Genomic DNA, 26049 nt, shown 5'->3' with positions numbered 1-26049 from the left:
ACTAGCCACATGACATTCCACTGTTCAGTCACTATTCACCAAGAGCAAAGAATGCAGAGGACAACTTAATCAGCAGTTTTGACGCTCAGGTACAAGAATTTCACACAGCAGCCTCTCCTCAAATCATTGTACCTCATTTCTATGGTTTTCTCCAAGTGATGTCAATATTGAGGAAATGCTTCCCTTCTATAAATAGTTTCAATAGCAATCAATTTCCCTTTAAGAACAGTTTAAAATCTGAATTACAAATTTTTTCTTTCCTCTTGTTCTAGTGATACATATAAAGTATGTTTTACATGTATATATACATATGTACATATAGACTAATAAACATATATGTATATATAGTATATGTATATACATGTATACGTAGATGTGTGTGCATGCAGAAACATAAGAGTGCATGGCTCACACAAAACACACACATAAATGCACAAAAACACACACATAAAAACACACATGTTATGTATAAGCACGCATACAACAAACACAATTAGCACCTCTCAATGTACAAATATGCAACCATATTTGTGATAGCCATAAATGTCATCACAAATATCTGTGCCCACACACACACACTAAAAGACTAATTAACATACACACATACAAACACACAACAGAAATTTTAAGTGAGATGCAGAAAAGAATGAGGAGGCCATTTCGCTAGAACAACAGTGTGGGAAGCAGATTAGGTAAGATGTTTCAAGTGAGAACGTGGACATTGCTATCCACCCCTTAGGAAGAAAAATGCTTAGGGAGCACACTTTTTGGACAGAATAGGTTGAGAGAGTTGGAGAAAGTCTTCCCTCAAATGCTCACATCTCTCATACCAAACCTCACCCTGAGAGAAGCCTTTCCCACATCCCTGTTCATTCAATCAAGCTTCAGGATACAAGCCACAGGAACAAACTCTAGAACACTGACTTAAAAAATGACTGACGAGCTGCTTCTCAAGCTACATCATTGTGAACCACGATTTGTGCAGGCAGAAGGGACCATCTTGGAATGTAGGGGGAAACGGAGAGAAAGGACACATGCCTCATCAAAACGGGCAATGATAACCAAACTTCTGGCAATTTCACTGGGCTCAATAAACTCATGTGCTACTACAAAGGAGGCTACCACACCATGCCTCTACTGTAATGGCGTGTCAGTGATGTGTCATCACCATATCTTCCTTAGGGAAAGGCAGTTTCTATTTGAGCAGCAAGATTTGGTTGTCAATCCTCCAGTCTCTTCATGAGGCTAACACCATAGAAAGTCTGGTAAATGATCGAAGAAATGAAAAACTGGATGAGATATAGGAGAGTGTCTCAGTAAGCTGGAGAATGGTTAAATGAGTTTGACTTGGTTGATGGTTAGATGTCAGGACAACCTGCCCCTGATTCTCCGTTCAGCCCGCCTGATGCTTATTAACAGTCGCACTATAGATTTTCGTACTGGCTTCCGCACAGAACCTCGTTGTTTCCTTAATGGATTCTTCCAGTGCGATCTGCTCCAATAGAAGCGCTCTGTTCTCATTCCATGCTCTCTTTGCCTTGAGCTTAAACGGAAGAAATTCGCTCAGGAGGAGGCAGTACCTGAGGCTGAGCCACAAACAAAAAGAGGAGAAGACCAGAAGGATCCATCTTTTTCCCACTTCTGCATCACTCATTCCAGAACCCTGCTCCACAGACAGCCCCAGACTATCGACCAAGGCCAAAGTAGCCACGGAGTATAACCTGAGAAAGGTCAAATCCAGAAAACAGCAACATTCCAGAAGACTCAGGGTACTTCTCAAAAATCTTCTCATAAATATGTATGGATATTTCAAATATATGTATATATCCTGTCAGACCCCCAGATGATCAAGGTCAATCGATATCTCCATCATGGTGCACACCTTTTCTGTCTACAGGACACTTAGTTTGAAGGACGATGATGAGAGAGGCTCAAAGGCTCTTCAAATTTAGTCAAACTGACTCCAAGTGATAAAAATCTTAGAGCCTTCTTAGAGGCAGGCTTCCTGGAAGGACTCAAACAGTATAGAATGAGATCCTCACTTTGACTTAAAGACAAGGATGGGCTGACACATTCTGTGCCTAGTGCTGAGGTCACAACCCAGTAAGTCAATGGCCAGTTCCTTTGAGTTTCTATTGTGAGGTGATTGGATTTGCACAAGGGTCTCTCTATTCATCTGCTGGCGCATTTTCTGCAGGTCGGTCATCACTTGCTGGTGTTGCATCAGGAGCATCTCAGACTCAGAGTTGATCCTGTGATAGAGCATGGGCCAAGGATCAAATAACTTCTGAATTAAGCTTTCAAGGATTACACAAATTCAGCCTAAATCCGGGATGACCCCACCCTAGGACAAGTCACACCCTTACTCCTTCACACTGGGTCCAGTTTGTGCTTATTAAGCCTATTATTATTGACCTGGGGACATCATAACCAGCAAATAAAAGGAAGGAGCTGATCTGCCTGAGTTCACTGAAGGGGCTTTAAGGAATAGACTACCTGGTCAAGAACTTTCCAGGACCCTGAGCCACAGGCCAAGCTCCAACTTAACCTGTGATGACCGTTCTCCTGTTCTTAGGTAAGAATTCTCAATCCTAGAATATATTGCTAAATGAAAACCCAAAGGAACATAATCAATATTTACAGGGAAAAGAGATTATGACACATTCCAGGAGATTCCACTGTGCCTCCAAGGTGTGCAGAGGTCCAATATTTTACTGCTCAAAATGAGGCCCTCAGCCTCATCACCATCATACCCTGGAAACTGAGCCAGGCTGGCTCTCAGGCCAAATCAAGGCCATAGAATCTCCAGATCATAAGGGATACACACAAACACACTCACACTCAAACACTCAAATACAATAAGAATACCAAGTAAATACAATGATGTTACATTATCTCAAAGAACACTGAACAAAATCAGAGAAATCCAGTGGTAACCTGTTGCCAATCCAGTCACACACTGAGAGGCAGCAAGTGAGACTAGGCCCCTCCAGCTTTTGACAGGACCAATTGAACCCAAAGCACCTCCAGGTCATTTATAACAATGATTGGTCATAAACACAGCACCTAGGAATTTCCACAAGCCAACACCTGTCCATGCTTCTTAAAACACATAATGAGAGCTCACACATGACTATACTTATTTCCAGACTCTGATTCAGGCCACAGGGTCTAATTTCCTTTTGGAGGAATAAAAATAGCCTGTGCCCCCATCTCACTCATATCTGAACTTCGAATCATGTATGTTAGATGCAGGAAGATGATTTTCACCATGAAGACACCCTGGAGTTGTAGCCTACTGTCACGTGAGGAAATATGGTCTTAACAGACATCTCAAGGCAGTCAAAAAAGAATGCACATCATGATTACCTGTAGTTTGGTCATTCCTTGGGTAAGAAGACAGGATTCTCTGGAGTTCATCTCTCTCCTTTTGCATCTTGTGGAGAGCAATTCTTAGCTTCTCCAAACTGTTCATCCTCTCCTCCTCCTCAGGGGTCAAGGAGCGCTGGCATGATGCCTTCTGAGCAAACTCTGTAGGCAGATAAACACAAGTAAACTTTCATATATGAGGACATAGTGCAAGGAAAACTATACTTAGTCTAAAACAGAAGTCTGAGGACAAACAGTTCTAGGGACACAGTGAATCCCTAGCAGAGCAAGAAAACTATCTCTAAGCTGAACCCCTCAGCCATGTCCCTGTTCCCAACTATCATAGCCATAGGGTGACATATGCCATCATAGACGTATACCACACTTCCTTATGATATTCCCTTGGCATTGAAATGCAAAAGATAGCCCAAACAACAAGAATTGGAAGACATTCTCAGCAAATGTCTGATGTGAGGCAGGTAAGTCCTTGAGTCCAAACTGCTTAACATATTGAATTGCTAATCATGTGTGTTCAAGTACTAAGTAACTGAGGTCTTGATGTATTACCAGAGGAGTATCCCTCTTGGCAACAATTACCCATGTAAGCTACAGGACACTACTGAGAATGAAGTGCTTCAACAGCCTATCCTGAGAGAGACACTTTGTTATTCTTACAGGGGCTCAAACTAGTATTCTTTGATACTCCCCAAAACATTAAAGAGCTCCAAGGAAAGATCCTTCACATATAACAATTCTTGGCTCTCTGTCAAGCTAATGATCAGAAATTGTTGAATCTGGGTCAGCTGTTTAGGAAGACTGAGGCTCCAAATCATAAGTCCTACACCTGGAAGGAGCAGCTCAAGCCACCCTCCTCCAGGAACCTCCCCTATGCTGCCCAGTACTCACTGAGCCTTCCCCAGGACCATTTCTCTTTTCTTGTTCTTCAAAATGATAGAAGGCCAGCCTCATTCTGCCTTGGTTTGGTCTCTGCCTGTACACGATCATCCCTCCAAAATAGACCGAGCAGCCTGGATCACATGCCTGCTTCTGAATCCTTGAGGCTCTGAAGGGACATCTCTCAGGCAGTTGGTGTCACCACAACACTGGTGACATCACAGAATATTCAATGGTTCTCCTGGATACCAGAGAATGTCCCGTGAAGACACTACTGATGATGTCACTGGGAAATGCCATAGCCTACTCTCTAACTACCTCTAACCACACTGACCTGTTTCTGGAGTGCCTTTCCCTGAAACTCACTCTTGAGCCAGGGAATACCCATTTGTCCATTCTCCTTCCAGAGCTAGAGAGTTCTCACTGCTTCATTTCAATTCAGTTGCTGAGGATAGGGAGAGTTGGTTAAGGTCTTGATATGGGTAGAAGAGCTTTGTTAACATCCAAACATCTAAACGCCTTTGGATGAGGGAGATTCTTCTCCCTGAAATGGATAAACCCAGGCTCCATTCATGTGACACACAGTCCAATTCCCACAGTTTTAGCAGTTTCCCGGAGGCCAATATCTTTTTCCTACACCTTTAAATGTATGCAAGTTGGAGTATATTGTTTCACTGAGTAAGCCTTGAGAGGGGGCATAGTTTCAATATATTCACCCATGTTGTGGAGACATCGAGATGCAGCTCCCAGGCAGGGTCAAGTAAGGACTGGTGACAGGTGCAAGTAGGGGCTGGAATGCCGCCATTGAGAAGAAAATGTTTTTCTCATTTTGCCTTTAACTATGTTCTGATGTGTCCCGTTTCTGTGGAAGCAGATCTCATGTTCTCTTGGTTATGGTGAAGATATTCTGATAATAGGAAGAGAGTTGATTTGTTGTATGAATGTTTTAAGAAGTAGCATTTACTTAGTCTTATTTCTTTGTTTAGTCATGTCTCAGATGTTCCTGGTATCGTGGGAATAACGATCTTGTGGTATCTTGCAAAGTGGAAATTGAGGTAATGCATATTCATATCTATATAAGGATTTATAAAGCTTGCAAATGTGTGCAGTTGCTTCTGCCTTTGCTCTGCACCCCCTGTGTCCTGGTTATTTGCAACCGTACCCAGGGCCCCCAACACACAAGACATTGAGAATTGGCGCCTAAACAGGGACCCCAAAGGTAAGTCAGAGCGGTCAGATAAGGTAAGTATATTTGATTACAGGGAAATGGGACAAGATAAGTCTTCTGTTTATCTCGCTATGCTTAAACATCTTTTAAAAGTGCAGGGAATTCATATCTCTCAGTATGAGTTAGAAATGTGGTTAGAGACAGCAGGAGAGTATACATCTTGGTTCCCTGACGAGGGTTCCAGAGATTCTGATATCTGGGTCAAAGGGAAAATTCATGAGGAAAAGGCTGTCAGGCAGGGCAAAAAGGTTGCAATTAGTTTCTGGTCTATTTGGGCTGATATTTTGACTGGACTCAAGGCCATGAATGAAGACAGGGTGATAATGAATATAGAACATGAGACTACAGCTTCATTAAGAAAAAAAGGAAAAGGAAAAGTTTTGCCGCCTGCACCACTGCCTGGAACAGTTTTTTCTGCATCCTTTCCTGAGGATGACATGTTGACAATAAGATTCAGATGATGATGATGATGATGATGATGATGATGATGATGATGATGATGATGATGATGATGGTGGTGGTGGTGGTGGTGGTGGTGGTGGTGATGATGATGATGATGATGATGATGATGATGATGATGATGATGATGATGGTGGTGGTGGTGGTGGTGATGATGATGATGATGATGATGATGATGAATTACCTGCTCTTTCTTTTCCTATAATTAGACCAGCACCTTTTCAAGGTGTGGCCCAACCAACTTATTATAAAAGATGATATTGGTTGGTTGAAAAAGGAAGTAACTTTTTATGAAACATATATTGAATTTTTATCTATACTAAAATTAACATTTGGAAGAACAGTGACAGGAGAGGAAGCTAAATGACAACTGCTGAAAATACTTGATCTTGAAAATGCTAATGAGGACTATAGAGAACATTATTACCTATACAGGACACTGGAGATATTAATGCTTATATGAAGGCATACGAGGATATCTTTTCTGAAAAAGGAAAGATGCATTTTTCGCATGTATTGATTAAGATAGGGGTATTAAATTATATGTTTTAAATACTTTTGAATATCCTACAGGCATTTTAGCTCAAGATGAGTTGTCTTTAGAATGGATATATATTAAATATAAATTTAACAAAACATTAACAACTTATGAGGAACAAATTGCTTTACTTATTCAACAAGGCAGACAAAGACCTGTTATACTATCCGGATATGACTGCTATTGTTTTCCCATTAAGTAAAGATAATGTTGAATATTTAATACAGATGTCTTAAGTTTTTCAATTAGCCATCATTTCTTACACTGGAAATATGGATTTTCATTTCCCCCATAGTAAATTCTGGGATTGCTTTAGAAAACAGAAATTTGTGATAATACACTAATTTCTGTTGATCCATTACCATCAGACGTTACTGTGTTTACTGATGGCTGTAAGACCAAGAGTGCTTATTGGACCAAAGAAAAATTTTGGGTCCAGGAATCTTCTTTTGGGTCAGTACAACAAAATGAATTATTAGCAGTAATTAATGTATTGCAGGAATTTACTCATGATGTAAACATTACAGCTGATTCAGTTAATGTTGTGGGAATGGTACAGAACATTGTGACTGCTGTCGTTTCTACATTTAAGCTCATATTAAATTTGTTATTTTCACATATTAAAGGACTATTGTTATTGCAAAACTTTAGAATATTTATTATACATAATAGATCACATTCAAAATTGCCAGGACCTTCAACATTTGGCAATCATATGGTAGATCAATTAGTGTCATTGCTACCCCAGAAAAACATAGTCATAATCATACCAATGCAGGACATTTACATATTAAATATAAGATTCCCCATTCCCAAGTCAGACAAATTATTGCTAATTGTCCTATTTGTAAGCCTTTCCATATAAGATGTGTTCCATATGACATTAATCCCAGAGGAATGCAACATAATGAATTGTGGCAGATAGATATACCCCATATTTCTAAGTTTGGTCACCTTTCATATACAGATGTATGCATAGATACCTTTTCAATATTTGTATGGGCTTCGCCATTGCCTGGAGAATGCACAGTTCATGTTATACAGCATCTGTTGGAAACATGTGCTGTTATTTGAATACACTCTGAAATTAAATCTGATAATGGACCAACAGATATTTCTTATAAATTTAAACAATTTTGTCAACAATATCATATTGTACATATTCCTGGTATAAAATAAAATCCACAAGGACAAGCTTTTGTTAAAAGAGTACACCATTCCTTCAAACAACAAAATAAAATATTAAAAAGTACAAAAAGAGATGATCTTGCACAGCCTGAATGGAGTTGGCAGACTAAACACAGAGCTATATTGGCACAAGTATTATTTGTTATTAATTTTCTTAATTTACCACAAGGTAAGATTTTATCAAGAGCTGATAACACTTTATTGAACTTCCCTCTGAAGGCATGGAGCAGCCACTATGGATAAAAATAATCCAAGATGGAGAATGGCAGGGAGGGACATTACTTAATGTATGTAGGTAGGGGATAGTGTTTTGTCTCATTACAAGATGGGAGACAATTCTGCTTACCTGGGAGATGGATCCAAGCACAGACTGATAAGAACCATACCTGTCCCCACAGGGATCCAATTAAACCAGCTCTATTTTCTCCTGATGGAAGTCCTTCAGAGATGAAGAGGTGTCCTCTGTTACTGAGGCCATGGCTTCTCTAAAGGTTGACAAACAACCATGGAGAAGGATACTACAGTGACAACCCCATTACCTACGTGTGGTCAGGTTAAGCGTTTAACCACTGAAGGACTAAAAAGTGTTGTCTTGTATGGGAAAGTCCTGTACTTCTGAGCATTTATTTTTAGCAATGTGTGCTTTACTTACAGTATCTTCTGCTGAGGTCAATGTGAGCTATTGGGCTTATATTCCTAATCCACCTTTATTTGAGCCTCCTACTAGTGTGGAAACAGATGTGGTGTTACACACCACCCCAAGCATTTTATCGTCTCCTTGGAGTTACTTGACTTATTCGAATAAGTATGATGGAGCTCTGCATAATTTTACTTATGCTGGCTCAAAGATGACTTTATGTTTAGGACAGGGAACATGCTTCCAAATGGCTTATCAAAATAAGCTATTACGGGTGGTGCCGGTCCTCCTGGTTGCTGCCCTCGCGGAGAGCTCATAAGCAACACCCCACAAGCAAACTTGAGCCTCGGGACCATAGGTAAGACCAACTTTTCTGCTCCAAGCGACCTGAGTGGTGGTCTCAGGACACACAGAGGCAAAATTCCTCTAGGACCGGCCACTTCCGGTTTTCAGCTGGATTCCCAAACTCACCGCCTGGACAGGTGGGCACTCCTGAGACTGCAGAGCGGAAGAGACCACCAATACTGCCCACCCCTGCCCACATCCCTGGCCCAAGAGGAAACTGTATACGGCCTCTGGGATGCGGTAGATAGGGGCACTGGAGCTGCAGGTCCCCAACGCCTAAGACACCTCCAGAACCTGAAGGAACTGGATCAACAGTTCTCTGCACCCAAATCCCTTGGGAGAGAGTGCTAAACCTTCAGAGAGGCAGACACACCTGGGAAGCCAGAAGAGACTACACTCTGCCTACATTTCTGACTCCAGAGGAAAACAGAAGACTCCATCTGGGACCCTGGTGCATGGGGGCTCCCGGAAAGGGCGGCGCAGGTCCTCCTGGTTGCTGCCCCTGCGGAGAGCTCATAAGCAACACCCCACAAGCAAACGTGAGCCTTGGAACCACAGGTAAGACCAAATTTTCTGCTCCAAGTGACCTGCCTGGTGAACTAAGGACACAGGCTGACAGGAACAGCTGAAGACCTGTAGACAGGAAAAACTACATGCCCAAAAGCAGAACACTCTGTTCACATAACTGGCTGAAAGAAAACAGGAAAACGGGTCTACAGCACTCCTGACACACAGGCTTATAGGACAGTCTAGCCACTGTCAGAAATAGCAGAACAAAGTAACACTAGAGATAATCTGATGGCGAGAGGCAAACGCAGGAATCCAAGCAACAGAAACCAAGACTACATGGCATCATCGGAGCCCAATTCTCCCACCAAAGCAAACACTGAATATCCAAACACACCAGAAAAGCAAGATCTAGTTTCAAAATCATATTTGATCATGATGCTGGAGGTCTTCAAGAAAGACATGCAGAACTCCCTTAGAGAAACGCAGGAAAACATAAATAAACAAGTAGACGCCTACAGAGAGGAGACACAAAAATCCCTGAAAGAATTCCAGGAAAACACAATCAAACAGTTGAAGGAATTAAAAATGGAAATAGAAGCAATCAAGAAAGAACACAGGGAAACAACCCTGGATATAGAAAACCAAAGGAAGAGACAAGGAGCCATAGATACAAGCATCACCAACAGAATACACGAGATAGAAGAGAGAATCTCAGGAGCAGAAGATTCCATAAAATCATCGACACAACTGTCAAAGATAATGTAAAACGGAAAAATCTACTGGTCCAAAACATACAGAAAATCTAGGACTCAATGAGAAGATCAAACCTAAAGATAATAGGTATAGAAGAGAGTGAAGACTCCCAGCTCAAAGGACCAGTAAATATCTTCAACAAAAGCATAGAAGAAAACTTCCCTAACCTAAAGCAAGAGATTCCCATAAGCATACAAGAAGCCTACAGAACTCCAAATAGATTGGACCAGAAAAGAAACTCCTCCCGTCACATAATTGTCAAAACACCAAATGCACAAAATAAAGAAAGAATATTAAAAGCAGTAAGGGAAAAAGGTCAAGTAATATATAAAGGCAGACCTATCAGAATCACACCAGACTTTTCGCCACAGACTATGAAAGCCAGAAGATCCTGGACAGATGTCATATGGACCCTAAGAGAACACAAATGCCAGCCCAGGTTACTGTATCCTGCAAAACTCTTAATTAACATAGATGGAAAAACCAAGATATTCCATGACAAAACCAAATTTACACAATATCTTTCTACAAATCCAGTGCTACAAAGGATAATAAATGGTAAAGCCCAACATAAGGAAGCAAGCTACACCCTAGAAAAAGCAAGAAACTAATCGTCTTGGCAACAAAACAGAGAGAAGAAAAGCACACAAACATAATCTCACGTCCAAATATGAATACAACAGGAAGCAATAATCACTATTCCTTAATATCTCTCAACATCAATGGTCTCAACTCCACAATAAAAAGACATAGATTAACAAACTGGATACACAATGAGGACCCTGCATTCTGCTGCCTACAGGAAACACACCTCAGAGACAAAGACAGACACTACCTCAGAGTGAAAGGCTGGAAAACAACTTTCCAAGCAAATGGTCAGAAGAAGCAAGCTGGAGTAGCCATTCTAATATCAAATAAAATCAATTTTCAACTAAAAGTCATCAAAAAAGATAAGGAAGGACACTTCATATTCATCAAAGGAAAAATCCACCAAGATGAACCCTCAATCCTAAATATCTATGCCCCAATTACAAGGGCACCTACATACATAAAAGAAACCTTACTAAAGCTCAAAACACACATTGCACCTCACACAATAATAGTAGGAGATTTCAACACCCCACTCTCATCAATGGACAGATCATGGAAACAGAAATTAAACAGAGACGTAGACAGACTAAGAGAAGTCATGAGCCAAATGGACTTAACAGATATTTATAGAACATTCTATCCTAAAGTAAAAGGATATACATTCTTCTCAGCTCCTCATGGTACTTTCTCCAAAATTGACCATATAATTGGTCAAAAAACGGGCCTCAACAGGTACAGGAAGATAGAAATAATCTCATGCGCGCTATCAGACCACCACGGCCTAAAGCTGGTCTTCAATAACAATAAGGGAAGAACGCCCACATATACTTGGAAGTTGAACAATGCTCTACTCAACGATAACCTGGTCAAGGAAGAAATAAAGAAAGAAATTAAAGACTTCTTAGAATTTAATGAAAATGAAGGTACAACATACCCAAACTTATGGGACACAATGAAAGCTGTGCTAAGAGGAAAACTCATAGCTCTGAGTGCCTGCAGAAAGAAACAGGAGAGAGCATATGTCACCAGCTTGACAACACACCTAAAAGCTCTAGAACAAAAAGAAGCAAATACACCCAGGAGGAGTAGAAGGCAGGAAATAATCAAACTCAGAGCTGAAATCAACCAAGTAGAAACAAAAAGGACCATAGAAAGAATCAACAGAACCAAAAGTTGGTTCTTTGACAAAATCAACAAGATAGATAAACCATAGCCAGACTAACGAGAGGACACAGAGAGTGTGTCCAAATTAACAAAATCAGAAATGAAAAGGGAGACATAACTACAGATTCAGAGGAAATTCAAAAAATCATAAGATCTTACTACAAAAGCCTATATTCAACAAAACTTGAAAATCTGCAGGAAATGGACAACTTCCTAGACAGATACCAGGTACCGAAGTTAAATCAGGAACAGATAAACCAGTTAAACAACCCCATAACTCCTAATAAAATAGAAGCAGTCATTAAAGGTCTCCCAACCAAAAAGAGCCCAGGTCCAGACGGGTTTAGTGCAGAATTCTATCAGACCTTCATAGAAGACCTCATACCAATATTATCCAAACTATTCCACAAAATTGAAACAGATGGAGCACTACCAAATTCCTTCTATGAGGCCACAATTACTCTTATACCTAAACCACACAAAGACCCAACAAAGAAAGAGAACTTCAGACCAATTTCCCTTATGAACATCGACGCAAAAATACTCAATAAAATTCTTGCAAACAAAATCCAAGAGCACATCAAAACAATCATCCACCATGATCAAGTAGGCTTCATCCCAGGCATGCAGGGATGGTTTAATATATGGAAAACCATCAACGTGATCCATTATATAAACAAACTGAAAGAACAAAACCACATGATCATCTCATTAGATGCTGAGAAAGCATTTGACAAAATTCAACACCCCTTCGTGATAAAAGTCCTGGAAAGAATAGGAATTCAAGGCCCATGCCTAAACATAGTAAAAGCCATATACAGCAAACCAGTTGCTAACATTAAACTAAATGGAGAGAAACTTGAAGCAATCCCACTAAAATCAGGGACTAGACAAGGCTGCCCACTCTCTCCCTACTTATTCAATATACTTCTTGAAGTTCTAGCCAGAGCAATCAGACAACAAAAGGAGATCAAGGGGATACAGATTGGAAAAGAAGAAGTCAAAATATCACTATTTGCAGATGATATGATAGTATATTTAAGTGATCCCAAAAGTTCCACCAGAGAACTACTAAAGCTGATAAACAACTTCAGCAAAGTGGCTGGGTATAAAATTAACTCAAATAAATCAGTAGCCTTCCTTTACACAAAAGAGAAACAAGCCGAGAAAGAAATTAGGGAAATGACACCCATCATAATAGTCCCAAATAATATAAAGTATCTCAGTGTGACTTTAACCAAGCAAGTAAAAGATCTGTACAATAAGAACTTCAAGACTCTGAAGAAAGAAATTGAAGAAGACCTCAGAAGATGGAAAGATCTCCCATGTTCATGGATTGGCAGGATTAATATAGTAAAAATGGCCATTTTACCAAAAGCAATCTACAGATTCAATGCAATCCCCATCAAAATAACAATCCAATTCTTCAAAGAGTTAGACAGAACAATTTGCAAATTCATCTGGAATAACAAAAAACCCAGGATAGCTAAAACTATCCTCAACAATAAAAGGACTTCAGGGGGAATCACTATCCCTGAACTCAAGCAGTATTACAGAGCAATAGTGATAAAAATTGCATGGTATTGGTACAGAGACAGACAGATAGACCAATGGAACAGAATTGAAGACCCGAAATGAACCCACACACCTATGGTCACTTGATTTTTGACAAAGGAGCCAAAACCATCCAATGGAAAAAAGATAGCATTTTCAGCAAATGGTGCTGGTTCAACTGGAGGTCAACATGTAGAAGAATGCAGATCGATCCATGCTTATCACCCTGTACAAAGCTTAAGTCCAAGTGGATCAAGGACCTCCACATCAAACCAGACACACTCAAACTAATAGAAGAAAAAGTGGGGAAGCATCTCGAACACATGGGCACTGGAAAAAATTTCCTGAACAAAACACCAATGGCTTTTGCTCTAAAATCAAGAATTGACAAATGGGATCTCATAAAACTGCAAAGCTTCTGTAAGGCAAAGGACACTGTGGTTAGGACAAAACGGCAACCAACAGATTGGGAAAAGATCTTTACCAATCCTACAACAGATAGAGGCCTTATATCCAAAATATACAAAGAACTCAAGAATTTAGACTGCAGGGAGACAAATAACCCTATTAAAAAATGGGGTTCTGAGCTAAACAAAGAATTCACAGCTGAGGAATGCCAAATGGCTGAGAAACACCTAAAGAAATGTTCAACATCTTTAGTCATAAGGGAAATGCAAATCAAAACAACCCTGAGATTTCACCTCACACCAGTGAGAATGGCTAAGATCAAAAACTCAGGTGACAGCAAATGCTGGAGAGGGTGTGGAGAAAGAGGAACACTCCTCCATTGTTGGTGGGATTGCAGACTGGTACAACCATTCTGGAAATCAGTCTGGAGGTTCCTCAGAAAACTGGACATTGAACTACCTGAGGACCCAGCTATATCTCTCTTGGGCATAAGCCCAAAAGATGCCCCAACATATAACAAAGACTCCACTATGTTCATAGCAGCCTTATTTATAATATCCAGAAGCTGGAAAGAACCCAGATGCCCTTCAACAGAGGAATGGATACAGAAAATGTGGTACATCTACACAATGGAATATTACTCAGCTATCAAAAACAATGACTTTATGAAATTCATAGGCAAATGGAGGGAACTGGAAAATATCATCCTGAGTGAGGTAACCCAATCACAGAAAAACACGCATGGTATTCACTCATTGATTAGTGGCTATTAGCCCAAATGCTTGAATTACCCTAGATGCATAGAACACATGAAACTCAAGACGGATGATCAAAATGCGAATGCCTCACTCCTTCTTTAAAAGGGGAACAAGAATATCCTTGGCAGGGAAGAGAGAGGCAAAGATTAAAACAGAGGCAGAAGGAACACCCATTCAGAGCCTGCCCCACATGTGGTCCATACATATACAGCCACCCAATTAGACAAGATGGATGAAGCAAAGAAGTGCAGGCTGAAAGGTACCAGATGTACATCTCTCCTGAGAGACACAGCCAGAATACAGCAAATACATAGGTGAATGCCAGCAGCAAACCACTGAACTGAGAACGGGACCCCCGTTGAAGGAATCAGAGAAAGAACTGGAAGAGCTTGAAGGGGCTCGAGACCCCATATGAACAACAATGCCAAGCAACCAGAGCTTCCAGGGACTAAGCCACTCCCCAAAGACTATACATGGACTGACCCTGGACTCTGACCTCATAGGTAGCAATGAATATCCTAGTAAGAGCACCAGTGTAAGGGGAAGCCCTGGGTCCTGCTAAGACTGAACCCCCAGTGAACGTGATTGTTGGGGGGAGGGCAGCAATGGGGGGAGGATGGGGAGGGGAACACCCATATAGAAGGGGAGGGGAAGGGGTTAGAGGGATCTTGGCCCAGAAACCGGGAAAGGGAATAACAATCGAAACATAAATAAGAAATACTCAAGTTAATAAAGATAAAAAAAAGAAAGAAAGAAAAGAAAAAGCTGGACAAAATATCCAGTCGGAGGTGCCCTGTGAGTTTTCTCTCTTGGTTCCCTGCCCCCGGTGGGTGCTTTTGGTTTTTATTTTCATTTATTTATTTTATATTTATGAGTGTTTTGACTTCTCTAGGTCTGTACACGCTATTATTCCCCAAAGGTACTTTATCTCTAATACCCATTATAAATGAGTAGATATCGTGTGTCTTTCTGGCCCCGGGTTACCTCACTCAGGATGATATTCTGAAGTTCCATCCATTTGCCTACAAATTTCATATTTTTTTTTCAATAGCTGAGTAGATGTACTAGTTTTAAACATCCATTTTTGAGTTGAGGAACATTTAGGTTGTTTCTGGCAATTATGAACAACGCTGCTATAAACATCGACGAGCAGGTTTCCCTATGGTATAGTGGAGCATCTTTTGGGTATATGCCCATGAGTGGTATAGCTGGGTCTTGATGAAGAACTAGTCTCAGTTTGAGACTAGTCAAATTGATTTACAAAGTGGCCGTACATGATTGCACTCCCAATAGCAACAAAGAATGTTCTCCTTGCTGTACATCTTTACCCTCAGTGCTGTCACCTGAGGTTTTGATCACTGGTGCTCACACAGCCTGAGCCACCAACCCAAGACCATGCTGGAGCTGGACCTAGACCCACTATTCATTTGTGGCAAATGTGCAACTTGGTCTTCATGTGGGTCCCCTAACAAGTGGAACCGGGCCTGCCTCTGGCTTTTTTCCCTGTCATTGGATCCCCCTCCTGCTACATGGACAGCTGGGCTGGGCCTCAGTGGGAGAGGATGTGTCTATTCATGCTGGGACTAGAAAGGGGGGCGGGGGAGTAATTGGCGGAGGGACCTGTAAGGGTGGACCTTGGAAGAGATGAGGTATCGGGCTGTGATCGGGATGTAAGGTGAATAAAAAGATATATCATTGGAAAAAACCATGTAATGCATTATGTAGCAGAAAATCTCAAATTGAAACAATTGTGGTTTGTCCATTTTAAAACGCTAGCCATTGTCTATTTCCTTTGCCGTAGCTCTCAAACTTGCCTAGTAGAACTGGAACTAAGCAACTATGGCTAAGGTTTTCCCATGGTGCAATGCAACTTCCTCCTTTGTTTTTTGTTTTTTTTTTTTTCCTGGACCACGATTTTTAAGGAACTGAGGGAGGCACTGTACACAACTCACAGCAAATCTAGGAGACCTAGAGACTGAGGTCAAGAACGCTATAAGGAAACTGACACAGTCACAAAATAAAAAGACCCAAGTAGTCCAAAAATGGAATGTCAAAGACATTCTGCCCCTGGCCTTGATTCCCTTCTTGTTGGCTGCAGCCTGTTGCTCTGAAAAGCTAGCAGATCCCGAGGATATCCCGTGACCTCTAGAGGACCACACAGCAGTGGCAACTATAAGGAAGAAGGCACGGCCATATTGTTCACAGAAACCCTCAGGATAAAGGCAAGAATTTGTCTCCAGGCATCAGTTCCAGTTCTTCCTGTGTACAGGCTCAGCAAGAAGGTATCGCCCATACGAGAGAGACAGAGACCTTAGTATGATCCGGACCACCCCACTAGGAGCTTCAAAGAGAAGCGTGGCCTAAGGCCACAGGCGGCAGCCATTCACCTGCTTCCTTGGTGAACTACTGAGCTTGAGGACGCCCTTCAGACAGAGAATGGGCATCAGATGACGTGTGTCTTCTCCAGGGCAGCATATAGTTCCTAGAATTGGTCCTGCTCCTTACCCAGGAGCAGTACCTTTGCCTTGATGTCACGTGCCGCCTCCTCCTCCTGTGGCTGCTTACAGAAGTTCACTGCTCCGGTGCACCGCAGGACCCGGATCATGGCCTCTGTGTCATGGGGAGGGCCAGGCTCTGCTCATACTGTAGGTGAGTCATTCCTGGCTTGGTAGCTTCCTGTTGGTAGCTATTACCCTTGCCTGATCCAGGCTCCATCAGGCCAAGAGGATGGCACTGACAGAATTGGTTCCTGGGCCCAGAGAACAATGAATAGAAAGGCAGTGTGGTCCATGACCTGAGTCAATGCAGTAAAACAGCAGTCAGTGGCTGCCTCAGTCCTTCCTGGAACCATCTTAGCAGAGGTTGCAAATATATGTGGAAAAAAAAAAAAAGGAAGCAACATAGAAGGAGGGGTCACAGGTGGGGATCACTCACATCTAAATCCCGTCTCACATGGGCTTGACCTCTCGTGCTCCACTTCCGGGTCGCTCTCCCCACTGCAAACTTCGAACCTTGTGGGGGCGGGATAAACTCACTGAAGCCCAACCGTTTCTGGAGCTTCACATGGGGGTGCTATGCTTACATGGCCTGTCCCTCAGGCCTTCCTCCTTCCTGGCCCGCCTTCACAAATAAGAAAGTACCAGAGCTTGTTTACTTACCTGCCAGGTTCTTGTTCAGCTAGTATCCTCATACAGCCCATGACGCTCAGGTAATGGTGAAGCGCCCACCTCGACCAGCAAGGAAGACGCAACACCATTGGATTCTTCTCAACAGCCTTTATTGCAGGAACACCTCATTGTTGATACGGGGGACCCCGAGGAACAAAGGCAGCAGCCTTATATACAAGACAGGCTGTGGCTGTAAACTTGTCCTCTGGGGACTGGTGGAGCATGAAATACCTTATTAGCATGAATATCACCCTGGCCTTGTAGATGCCAGAGGAATGCCAAGGACACGGCTTTAATGGTTGTATACCACAAACGACCACTAGATGTCAGCACCATCTTATCTATATGTGCCACTCCCTACAAATGGTACTATTCACAGTGTGCTAGGCTCTCCTACCCAGTTATCAATCAATACATGCCCATATCACAGACAATGCCCACAGAGTAACTTTATAAAAAGTCAATTACCGAGACACTTTATTGCAGGCGATTCTAGGCTAACTAGGACACAGTGTTTGAGTGGAATGGATGTGACTGCTATAATGGGACCATAGTTTTCCACAGACCCCCTGACACTTCCCCTTCTTCACTACACCTCACATACATTCTCTCGGCCTGGCCCCTACTTAACATGATAGCAGCTGCAGATCCTAAGTCATCCCTCAGGTTCTGACCTTATATCTTACTTGAAAAAATAAACATCTGGGTAATGTGAAGGACAAAGTGGGAAGGGGGAAATGAACATTGGACACTAATTTGGTTTGTAATCAGAAGTAACTAAGTTCCACGACAGACAAGGGATGGAGGCAGGAGAAAGACAGTCTCCCAGTAAATCTCAAAGGACAGTGAAGAGAACTAGGGTTTGTTCCAGGAAACCTTCCTCAGAGTCAGAGAGGCAGCACAGTTGGTGAGAGCATTTCTCACGTTCTGGGCAGTGGTGTACACTACTCTGTCTAATCCTTCGTAAGATGTTCTTCAGGTCTATGGGAAATGAGAATTTAAGTTGAAAGATATTTGAACATAGTTAATGTTTCAGTACTGACTTTAAGAAATGTCTCTGCAAAAACTCTAATCTGTAAGGTTTACAGCTCTGTGGAGGGGACTTTTCCACTGGGGAAAAGTTTTCCCAAATCCAAGTGTTGTATCCCTGAAGGGAGAGGTATCCTGGAAGTCAGGCGCCAAGGAGCACCACGAAATCACACTGCAAAGAAACCCTTACCCAAGAGAGTTACTGTGTGTAAAAGTGAACAGGAGGGTGGCTGTCACTGCTTAGGAGAGAAGAACCAGAGAACAGAAGACAGGGTGCCTAGGTCAGGAATATTACACTGGCCTGTGTGGCCAGAGGTCCGCAGAATCTGTGTAGAAGATCAAGTCACATGGGTAAGTTTGGGTGCTTGCAAGACCTGGAGGCACAATGCTCTTCATTACTCTGCCAGCAGTGCCCACCAGGAATACACATAATGTAGGAGTGCTTATGCTGTCTCTGGGAGGAAAGGTACTCTTGAACTCAAAGCCTCTTCGACACTCAATTTGATGAGAGGACAGACAAACACAACGGGCTACGCTTGAGGTGTGAGAGCTAGAACAAAATTCTACCCGACCATTTGGGAATGTGGCCATAAACGGATTTGGTCTTTGCTCTCAATAGTGACTTATTTGCCAGGCCTTACTTCTGGTTGCCTCTTTATGAAGGAGACTTTGCCTTACCTTGGGGACTGCAATACATAATACTTGGAGCTCTGACTGTCCTCTGTGGGGGTTATGTACAACTAGCCTGACCAACAACAGTCACACTGCCAGGTTTCAGTGTATAGATGAAGCACCCGCCATTTCAGTCTTCACCTGCAAGGTGTCACAGAACCTTATGGACAGAGCTGTGCAGGCCTGGTTGACAGTGGATTGCATAATAGTCTTCTGAGTCACTTTTAAAAACAGGTATGTTAGATGACTTATCTCCAGGCTCAGAAGTAGGGCATGGTCCAGGGAACGTTTTACAATAAGTAAACAGTCACCTGGAAGAAACATGCCTTCAGTCTACTCTTGAGATCTTCCAAAGCAAAAGGGCAGCTTCAGCTGTGCCTCACAGGGCCCAGGTGTGCATGGTCAAGCTCTTCTCAGAAGCCTGTGGCCTTTGCTGCAGGCTGTATCCATTGCAACTGCTCTGCAACATCCTCTCAACACTGCTTGTCTGGAGCTCTTTTTCTTGCTAACAAGGATTCCTTACCCACACACACACACTGACGGGGTGTCTCATGCATGTTTCCATCAGATAGGCCTAATCTACATTGTCATCCTAGAAGAGAGGTGACTGATCCGCTCTCACTCTGACAACATGGGATACCAGGACACATTCTGAACCCATTGGGAACAGTGCAGGCAGCACAGCCCTGCATAAATGCCTGGCTACCTAAGACAATTAACATACCTACCTCTCCCTGTCCCTACCTATAGGCTTAAATAACTCCTATCTTTGCTTGAGATTGACCCAGTTCAACTAACACAACTAGCAAAGGCCAAGTGAAGGAGCTGCAGTGAAATCTAATAGGGTAACAGCAATTTCTGCTCACTCAGAAGACCCATATGGGCCTATTAACCATGCACACATCTAGTTACAGGAAATCTGAAGCCTTCTTCTGGTCTTGGAGGGAACTGTATGCACGTGGGGCACATACATACAACAGGGAAAACATCCCTACACGTAAAATAAAAATAAGTAAACCCCAAGGGGGGGGGGACACAGCAAATGCATAGTCAAAGCCAACAACAGCTATAGAAATGTGTTTCCCTAGATGTCTTAGAAGGTCATTGTCTCTGTTGTGTGGTCATCACTGATGTTGTACTGAAAGAAAAAGGGACATATAACTTGATGTGTTCTCAATGTCTTATAGATGCCCTTAATGGAAGCTTTTGTTTCCTGAGAAGCTACAGAGCAATGTAGTTGTTTGCCTCCATTAGTTGACCCGCATGTTTGCTACATGAAAGTGTGGATGCGGACCACCACATTTGATAGGTAGCTAAATGCATGGATGCATGGATCCGATCATACAGGATATATCCATGGAACAAGCCATGCCAGCCACACCCAGGACACCATCACGCTGTGTAACTGCAGCTGCCTGGAACTCGCAGAGATCCAGTTCCGCCTTTGACACCACACTTGTTTAAGGAAGCTGGTATTAACAGAGAAGAGTTGGGAATCACTATTTTTATTCATAACAAATAATCCATTTTTCTCAAAAGGGGCTTTGAAGGGGGCTGTATACACAGACACACAGCCAATAACCTTAGCAAAATATTAAAAACGGTAACAAAATCAAAATAGCAACATACTAACAAACCCCCCCAAAAGTCAAACCGAAACCAAACTAATACTATACTAAACTGTGTATCCTCCTGCTGCAGATGGAGTTGTTGTGAAATCGGACACTCTCCAGCCAGTCTCTCTCGTTATGGAGGAATAAGTAGCTCTCTTGAAGAGCAAGGGACTGTCTACATCTCTGAGGCGGCTACATTTTTGAGTGACGTGTAATCTGCTTTAGCACTGCACTGGAGTGTGACCCCGAAGTTTGGGGTGTGGTCTGACTAAGTTTCAGCACAGCATCAAGTCTTCCATGATGGAATTCCCACCTTGTATGGAGAGCTGAGGACTCAGGCAGTTGACCATTGCTCTTGGCAATAACCTGAGAGAGAAGCTCTTGCTAACCAACATATCTTCCTCCATATATGTGTGCCCCTCATGGGGGCCACAAGCTGGTGGGTGATAATAATCTGCATGATTCTCTTTATGGGGTTTCTGTATAGCTGGCTTATTTTCGATGTTATCCTCCAGAACAGTAAGGCAACAAGCACATGGATCCAGTTGAGGATGGATGACCTGGAGATCCATTGGTTTTTGGCTTATTGGTGATTTCACAGCTCCGAGGTGATAACTTTGTCTCGGGAGGCCTGCATCCTAGACTAGGGGATGTCATGGGTTCATGTACTCTTCAGCTTCTTTTGAGCCTTCCGAGTTCTCTCAAGGGATGTCGTCAAAGACCGAAAGGCACTCGGAGCCGGAAGCAGTCTCTCTGTGTTGCTGGCAAAATGAAAATCAGGGACTATTCACATGTAGGAATCCAAATTCGAAGAAGAAAACCCACCACGGTTGGTTGCTGGAGATGGAGCTCAACAGGTTGTGTCTGCTGCTGTAGCTCTTCCTGCAGGAGGCTTTCTTCCTGGGCTGTGGTATGTTACACCCATTCTTCTCAGCTTATCAGACTGGATGATAGCTTTGGACAGAAGGCTAGAGATTTTGCAGCCTCTCAGTCCCACCTGGATGCATCAAAAACTCAAAAGCCTGCAAGAATTGCTTTGTAACCACATTCAAGCCATGAAAGATGGTTCAGGCGATTGTATCCTAATCTAGAATTAGCCTAAAGAAAATGTAGAAAGAAGAGAATGCACAGGATTTCAGTCTCAGAGCTAAGTCAAAACCATGACAGATGATTGTGTTTATGAAGGTGACTGTCACTTAGACTGACAATATTAGTCTTGGGACTGCCAAGACACAAAGAACCAGCTTCTATAAGATGTATTTTGATCTCTCCATGAAAACCATATACTACAAAAACTTCAAATAAATGTAAAAATAAAAAGTTGACTGTTAGCCTTGGGGGAAATGGCCATAAAATTTCAGGGTGCCATTCTCTGTCTCAGTCATGTCTTGGTCCCCAGACTGAAACATCACCAAAGCAACCCACAGTATGTTGTGGACCCACTAGTCTCTATAATGAACTTGACCCCAGCCTGACAACTGGCTGTCTGTCCATGACAAGAGGCTTTGCCTCACAGTGGTAAGATCCTCTGTCACTGAAGCTCACAATACATGGATCTCTTGCTGTTTGCCCTAGGGTTCTCCCCATCTCAGCTTTGATGTGAAAAGCCACATACCACATGCTTCACTCAAGCTTAGATGTGCAAATGGAGTACTGAACTCTCTCTGAATTCACCCCCAAGATTTCTAGGGACATTACAAACAGAAATCTGCACTTTCATGAAAAAAAAATCTTTGATTTCATGATGGCTCCTTAAGATGTCTAAATAGACATTTTTGGGTCTTCTCCATCACAATTTGTTTTTATTTTTATTGATGTGTATGCATGTTGGTCTGTGTAAATGTATGTTTCTTGTGTGGGGTAAAAATGAAGACCAAAAGCGAGGATCAAACTCCTAGCGGTGGAGTTACAGAAGTTTGTGAGTTATCCCTGCCAGATCTCTGCCACCGAGAAGAGCAGTGCCCGCTCTTTACTGCTGAGCCATTTCTTCAGCCCCACAAAATCTTGATATACTATGAATTCAGGTTCTGTATACCTGTGCTTTACATATAAATGCTAGATTCTTTTCAGTGAAAGCATAATCATTTGCATCACTAAACATTAATGCTCAACTCATGTCAACAATCAGAACTCATGGAGGAAGTTCCGGATTGTCTGGAGAACAGAAGCCAGAACAGCTTAGAAGTTTGTTGATGGTGGACTGTATTCCCAGTCAAAATAGGAGTCTTCACTTTTCTTACTATTTCTGGATAAAACCTAAGACCTAGTATGAGTGAGGCAATTAATCTACTATGAACTACATCCCAGGACTGTTAATCCATTCTGTCAGTAGTGTTACAAGGCACACAGCAAGGTACGCTTGACTATCATTTGGGAACCACAAGACTGTGGCACTTGAAAATGGCTCTCAGGACTTTTCAAGGTTAAGATAGACTCAAGTAGACAAGGGCTAGGGATGGTGACAAAATTATTGATCTGTTCTCTCTACAAACCTCACTTGCCTCTGGACTGGACTGCTACAAACCACTACCCAGCTTAGCTTAACCACTTAAGACCAAGTCCCTAAGGATGAGAATCTATAACAAAGCCTCCAGTTAAGTCCATATTGACCCTTTATAGTCTTCTCACTAAATCTATCCTGGCTTCTCCACAGAACCTTCATAGCATCATAGGAAGAAAGTGACCTGTGGTCACTGTCCAGCAATGTATTGATAGATTTCAGGACATATAATGTGAAAACAGTTTATCACAGCCAGTTACATCATCAGTAGTGCTTTTCTGAAATGCTGCACTCTGTACAGCTATGAAGAAGAAATCCTGAGACACAGCCATACATGTGATATAGTCAGTAAAAATGTTAGAGGGGGGGCAGTGTGGAATTCTGAGGCCAATGAGACAAAGTAGGTATTTCCGGGGGTGGGTGAGGTATACATCAGAGAAGTAAAGGAAAGGAGTCTGAATTTTTTGCTAATTATTAAAGAACACATTGATTTCAAAATGTACAAAATTAGCAATTCACTGTGTTCTCATAATTTCTATGCAACTGTACCTTTTTTTTTCAATTAGATGACAGATAACAAAGTAGGAAGCTGCATCTGAGAGAGACAAGAGATCCAAGGAGCTCAGTCCACAGAGCTTAGCCAAATCAAGAAGTTTCAAGTTCAGGGAGAGACCTGGGCTCAAGGGAGTAAGGGAGAGAACACATAGAAGGACAGGGTCATTGGGGGCCATTATATGGCCTTGCAACACACCCACTAATGCATATATTTGCACAGATATGCATACAAAACACACACACACATACACACACCACAGAAATAAGTGAGCAGATGGCAATGAGGAAGACATGCTGGTTGAAGAAATGAATTTAAAATATGAACACCCAACTGTTTCAAGTGAGATCTAAGACTCTGGTATCACATGTTGACTAATGATGCCAGGGGAGCATGCACTGCTTGAACAGAATATGTATAGGTGTTTGGAGTGTTTGTTCCCTTGAAACCCTGAAACTCCCATGCCCTGCCCCAAGCCTCTCATCAGCCCTTTCCATAACCATGGTCATCAGTCAACTCTAAACTTTTGGCTGGAAGAAATTAGGAATGCCACTCACAGGAAACGGAGCTGGCAGGTCACTATTCAGGTTTTAGTCAAAGTGAACCGAGAGCTGGGCAATGAAATGAAACCATGATGGGAAAATGGTAACAATGAGAAAAGTAGGCACTTTTGGCTCTGTTCATGGCAAGCTCCTTCCAGCCTGTGATATCATATGACCACTGAAAGGCCAATGAGCCACAGGCCCCTGACCTCACTCACTTAAAAGCTGTGTGCTACTCCTTAAATGGATGCCCATATAGTACTCAAGCTACTGTAAGGACATGTGTGTGTGTGATATGTGATTGACCTGTCTCTCTTAATGGACTGCAGCTTCTAAAGGAGACTGAGGGTTTTCTTGCCAATTGTTTCTTCAAAAGACTGACTCCCCAGAGTGCTTCTGAATGATGACAGAAATGAGCAATTGGGTGGGATGTAAGTGAACAGATGGATAAGCGGGTGGATGGTTGTGTGTGTGTGTGCATGTGTGTGTGTGTGTGTGTGTGTGTGTGTGTGTGTGTGTGCATGTGTGTGTGTTAGACAAATAGGCAGCCTGGCCAAGGTGTTTTAGTCTACCTGCTGCTTCTTGGCCTTCGTCAAAGATCTTTACATGGTCCTCCTAACAGATCCTCTTTACCTCCTTGAAGCACTGTTTTACTGTTTCAACACGTACACTTTATCCTTGATCTGTGTCAACCCATTCAAGAGATGGCTATGAGGGATACAAAACCACCACCAAGAAATGGTGAGACTCGCCACCTTCCTTCAGCCACCATTACCTCTGTGGACCACTATCCTTTCCAGGACACAGGTTGTAAGAAAGTCCTAGATTTAGCTCACAACAGTCATACCATCATCACCCAAGGACAGGCCAAATCCAAAGAAGAGCTGAACTATAGAAAGTCTCAATGTACTTCTGAAAACCCTGGCACCAAAAGGGAACCATGCACCTCTAAAAGCAGGAGTGGTTCCCCACCTGTGCTTATCTGCCCCTGGTATTAATAAAGCATCATCAGATCAAATATAAAACTCCTCTGGGGAGGACAGAAAACTAAATCAGAATACCATCCATTTCTGGGCCTTATGAAATTGATCTCTGTATAGCTCCTGCCAGAGCCCCAGAGGTCCAGGGCCCCTGATGGAAACCTTTGTTTTTTCTCTAGAGCAGCAGTTCTCTCATGCTCATGCATCATGAAAATTTTAGTGTTAAATATAATAAGGGACCTAAACACAATGACTAACTGTTCTTCAAGTCATGGCTGGCATAATAATCCAGGATTACATGCAGTTCATTCCTATCATAGGTCATCATTTGTATCTGAATGGTGAGTTTATCCACCTTCTTCATCTGCCTATCCTGCTCAGTGAGGTGAGAGGGTTCAGTTGATCCCTTCCAGATAGTCTCTTTAGATAGACAAATGCAGGTAAGACCAGGAGAAACAATGCTAAGTCCTAAGAAGAAATCCAGGAAAGGGGAGTGCAAAGAACCCAAAGAAACCCTGAAAGTGCAAGGCAGCATGCCTCAAGATGGAACCTGTAAGTCCTGTTCCTCTCCTTAAACCCTGTGATTAGGTACGTGCC

The 26049-nt window shown here is 42.4% G+C and overlaps 1 protein-coding gene across 1 annotated transcript; it reads right to left on the bottom strand.

Annotated features, from left to right (window-relative positions):
* Positions 1-1393: 1393 nt before the first annotated feature.
* LOC148000855 (uncharacterized) lies at positions 1394-26049 on the bottom strand. The gene is given in 3 exon segments (XM_087586744.1): positions 1394-1721; positions 2043-2252; positions 25707-26049. Coding segments are annotated over 3 exon segments (819 nt in total). The 5' UTR covers positions 25988-26049.

The sequence above is a fragment of the Rattus norvegicus genome, chromosome 15, assembly GCF_021556685.1.
Source record: "Rattus norvegicus strain SHRSP/BbbUtx chromosome 15, alternate assembly SHRSP_T2T, whole genome shotgun sequence".
In the NCBI taxonomy this organism is placed as follows: domain Eukaryota; kingdom Metazoa; phylum Chordata; class Mammalia; order Rodentia; family Muridae; genus Rattus; species Rattus norvegicus.
This window is presented reverse-complemented; position numbering and strand designations above follow the sequence as displayed.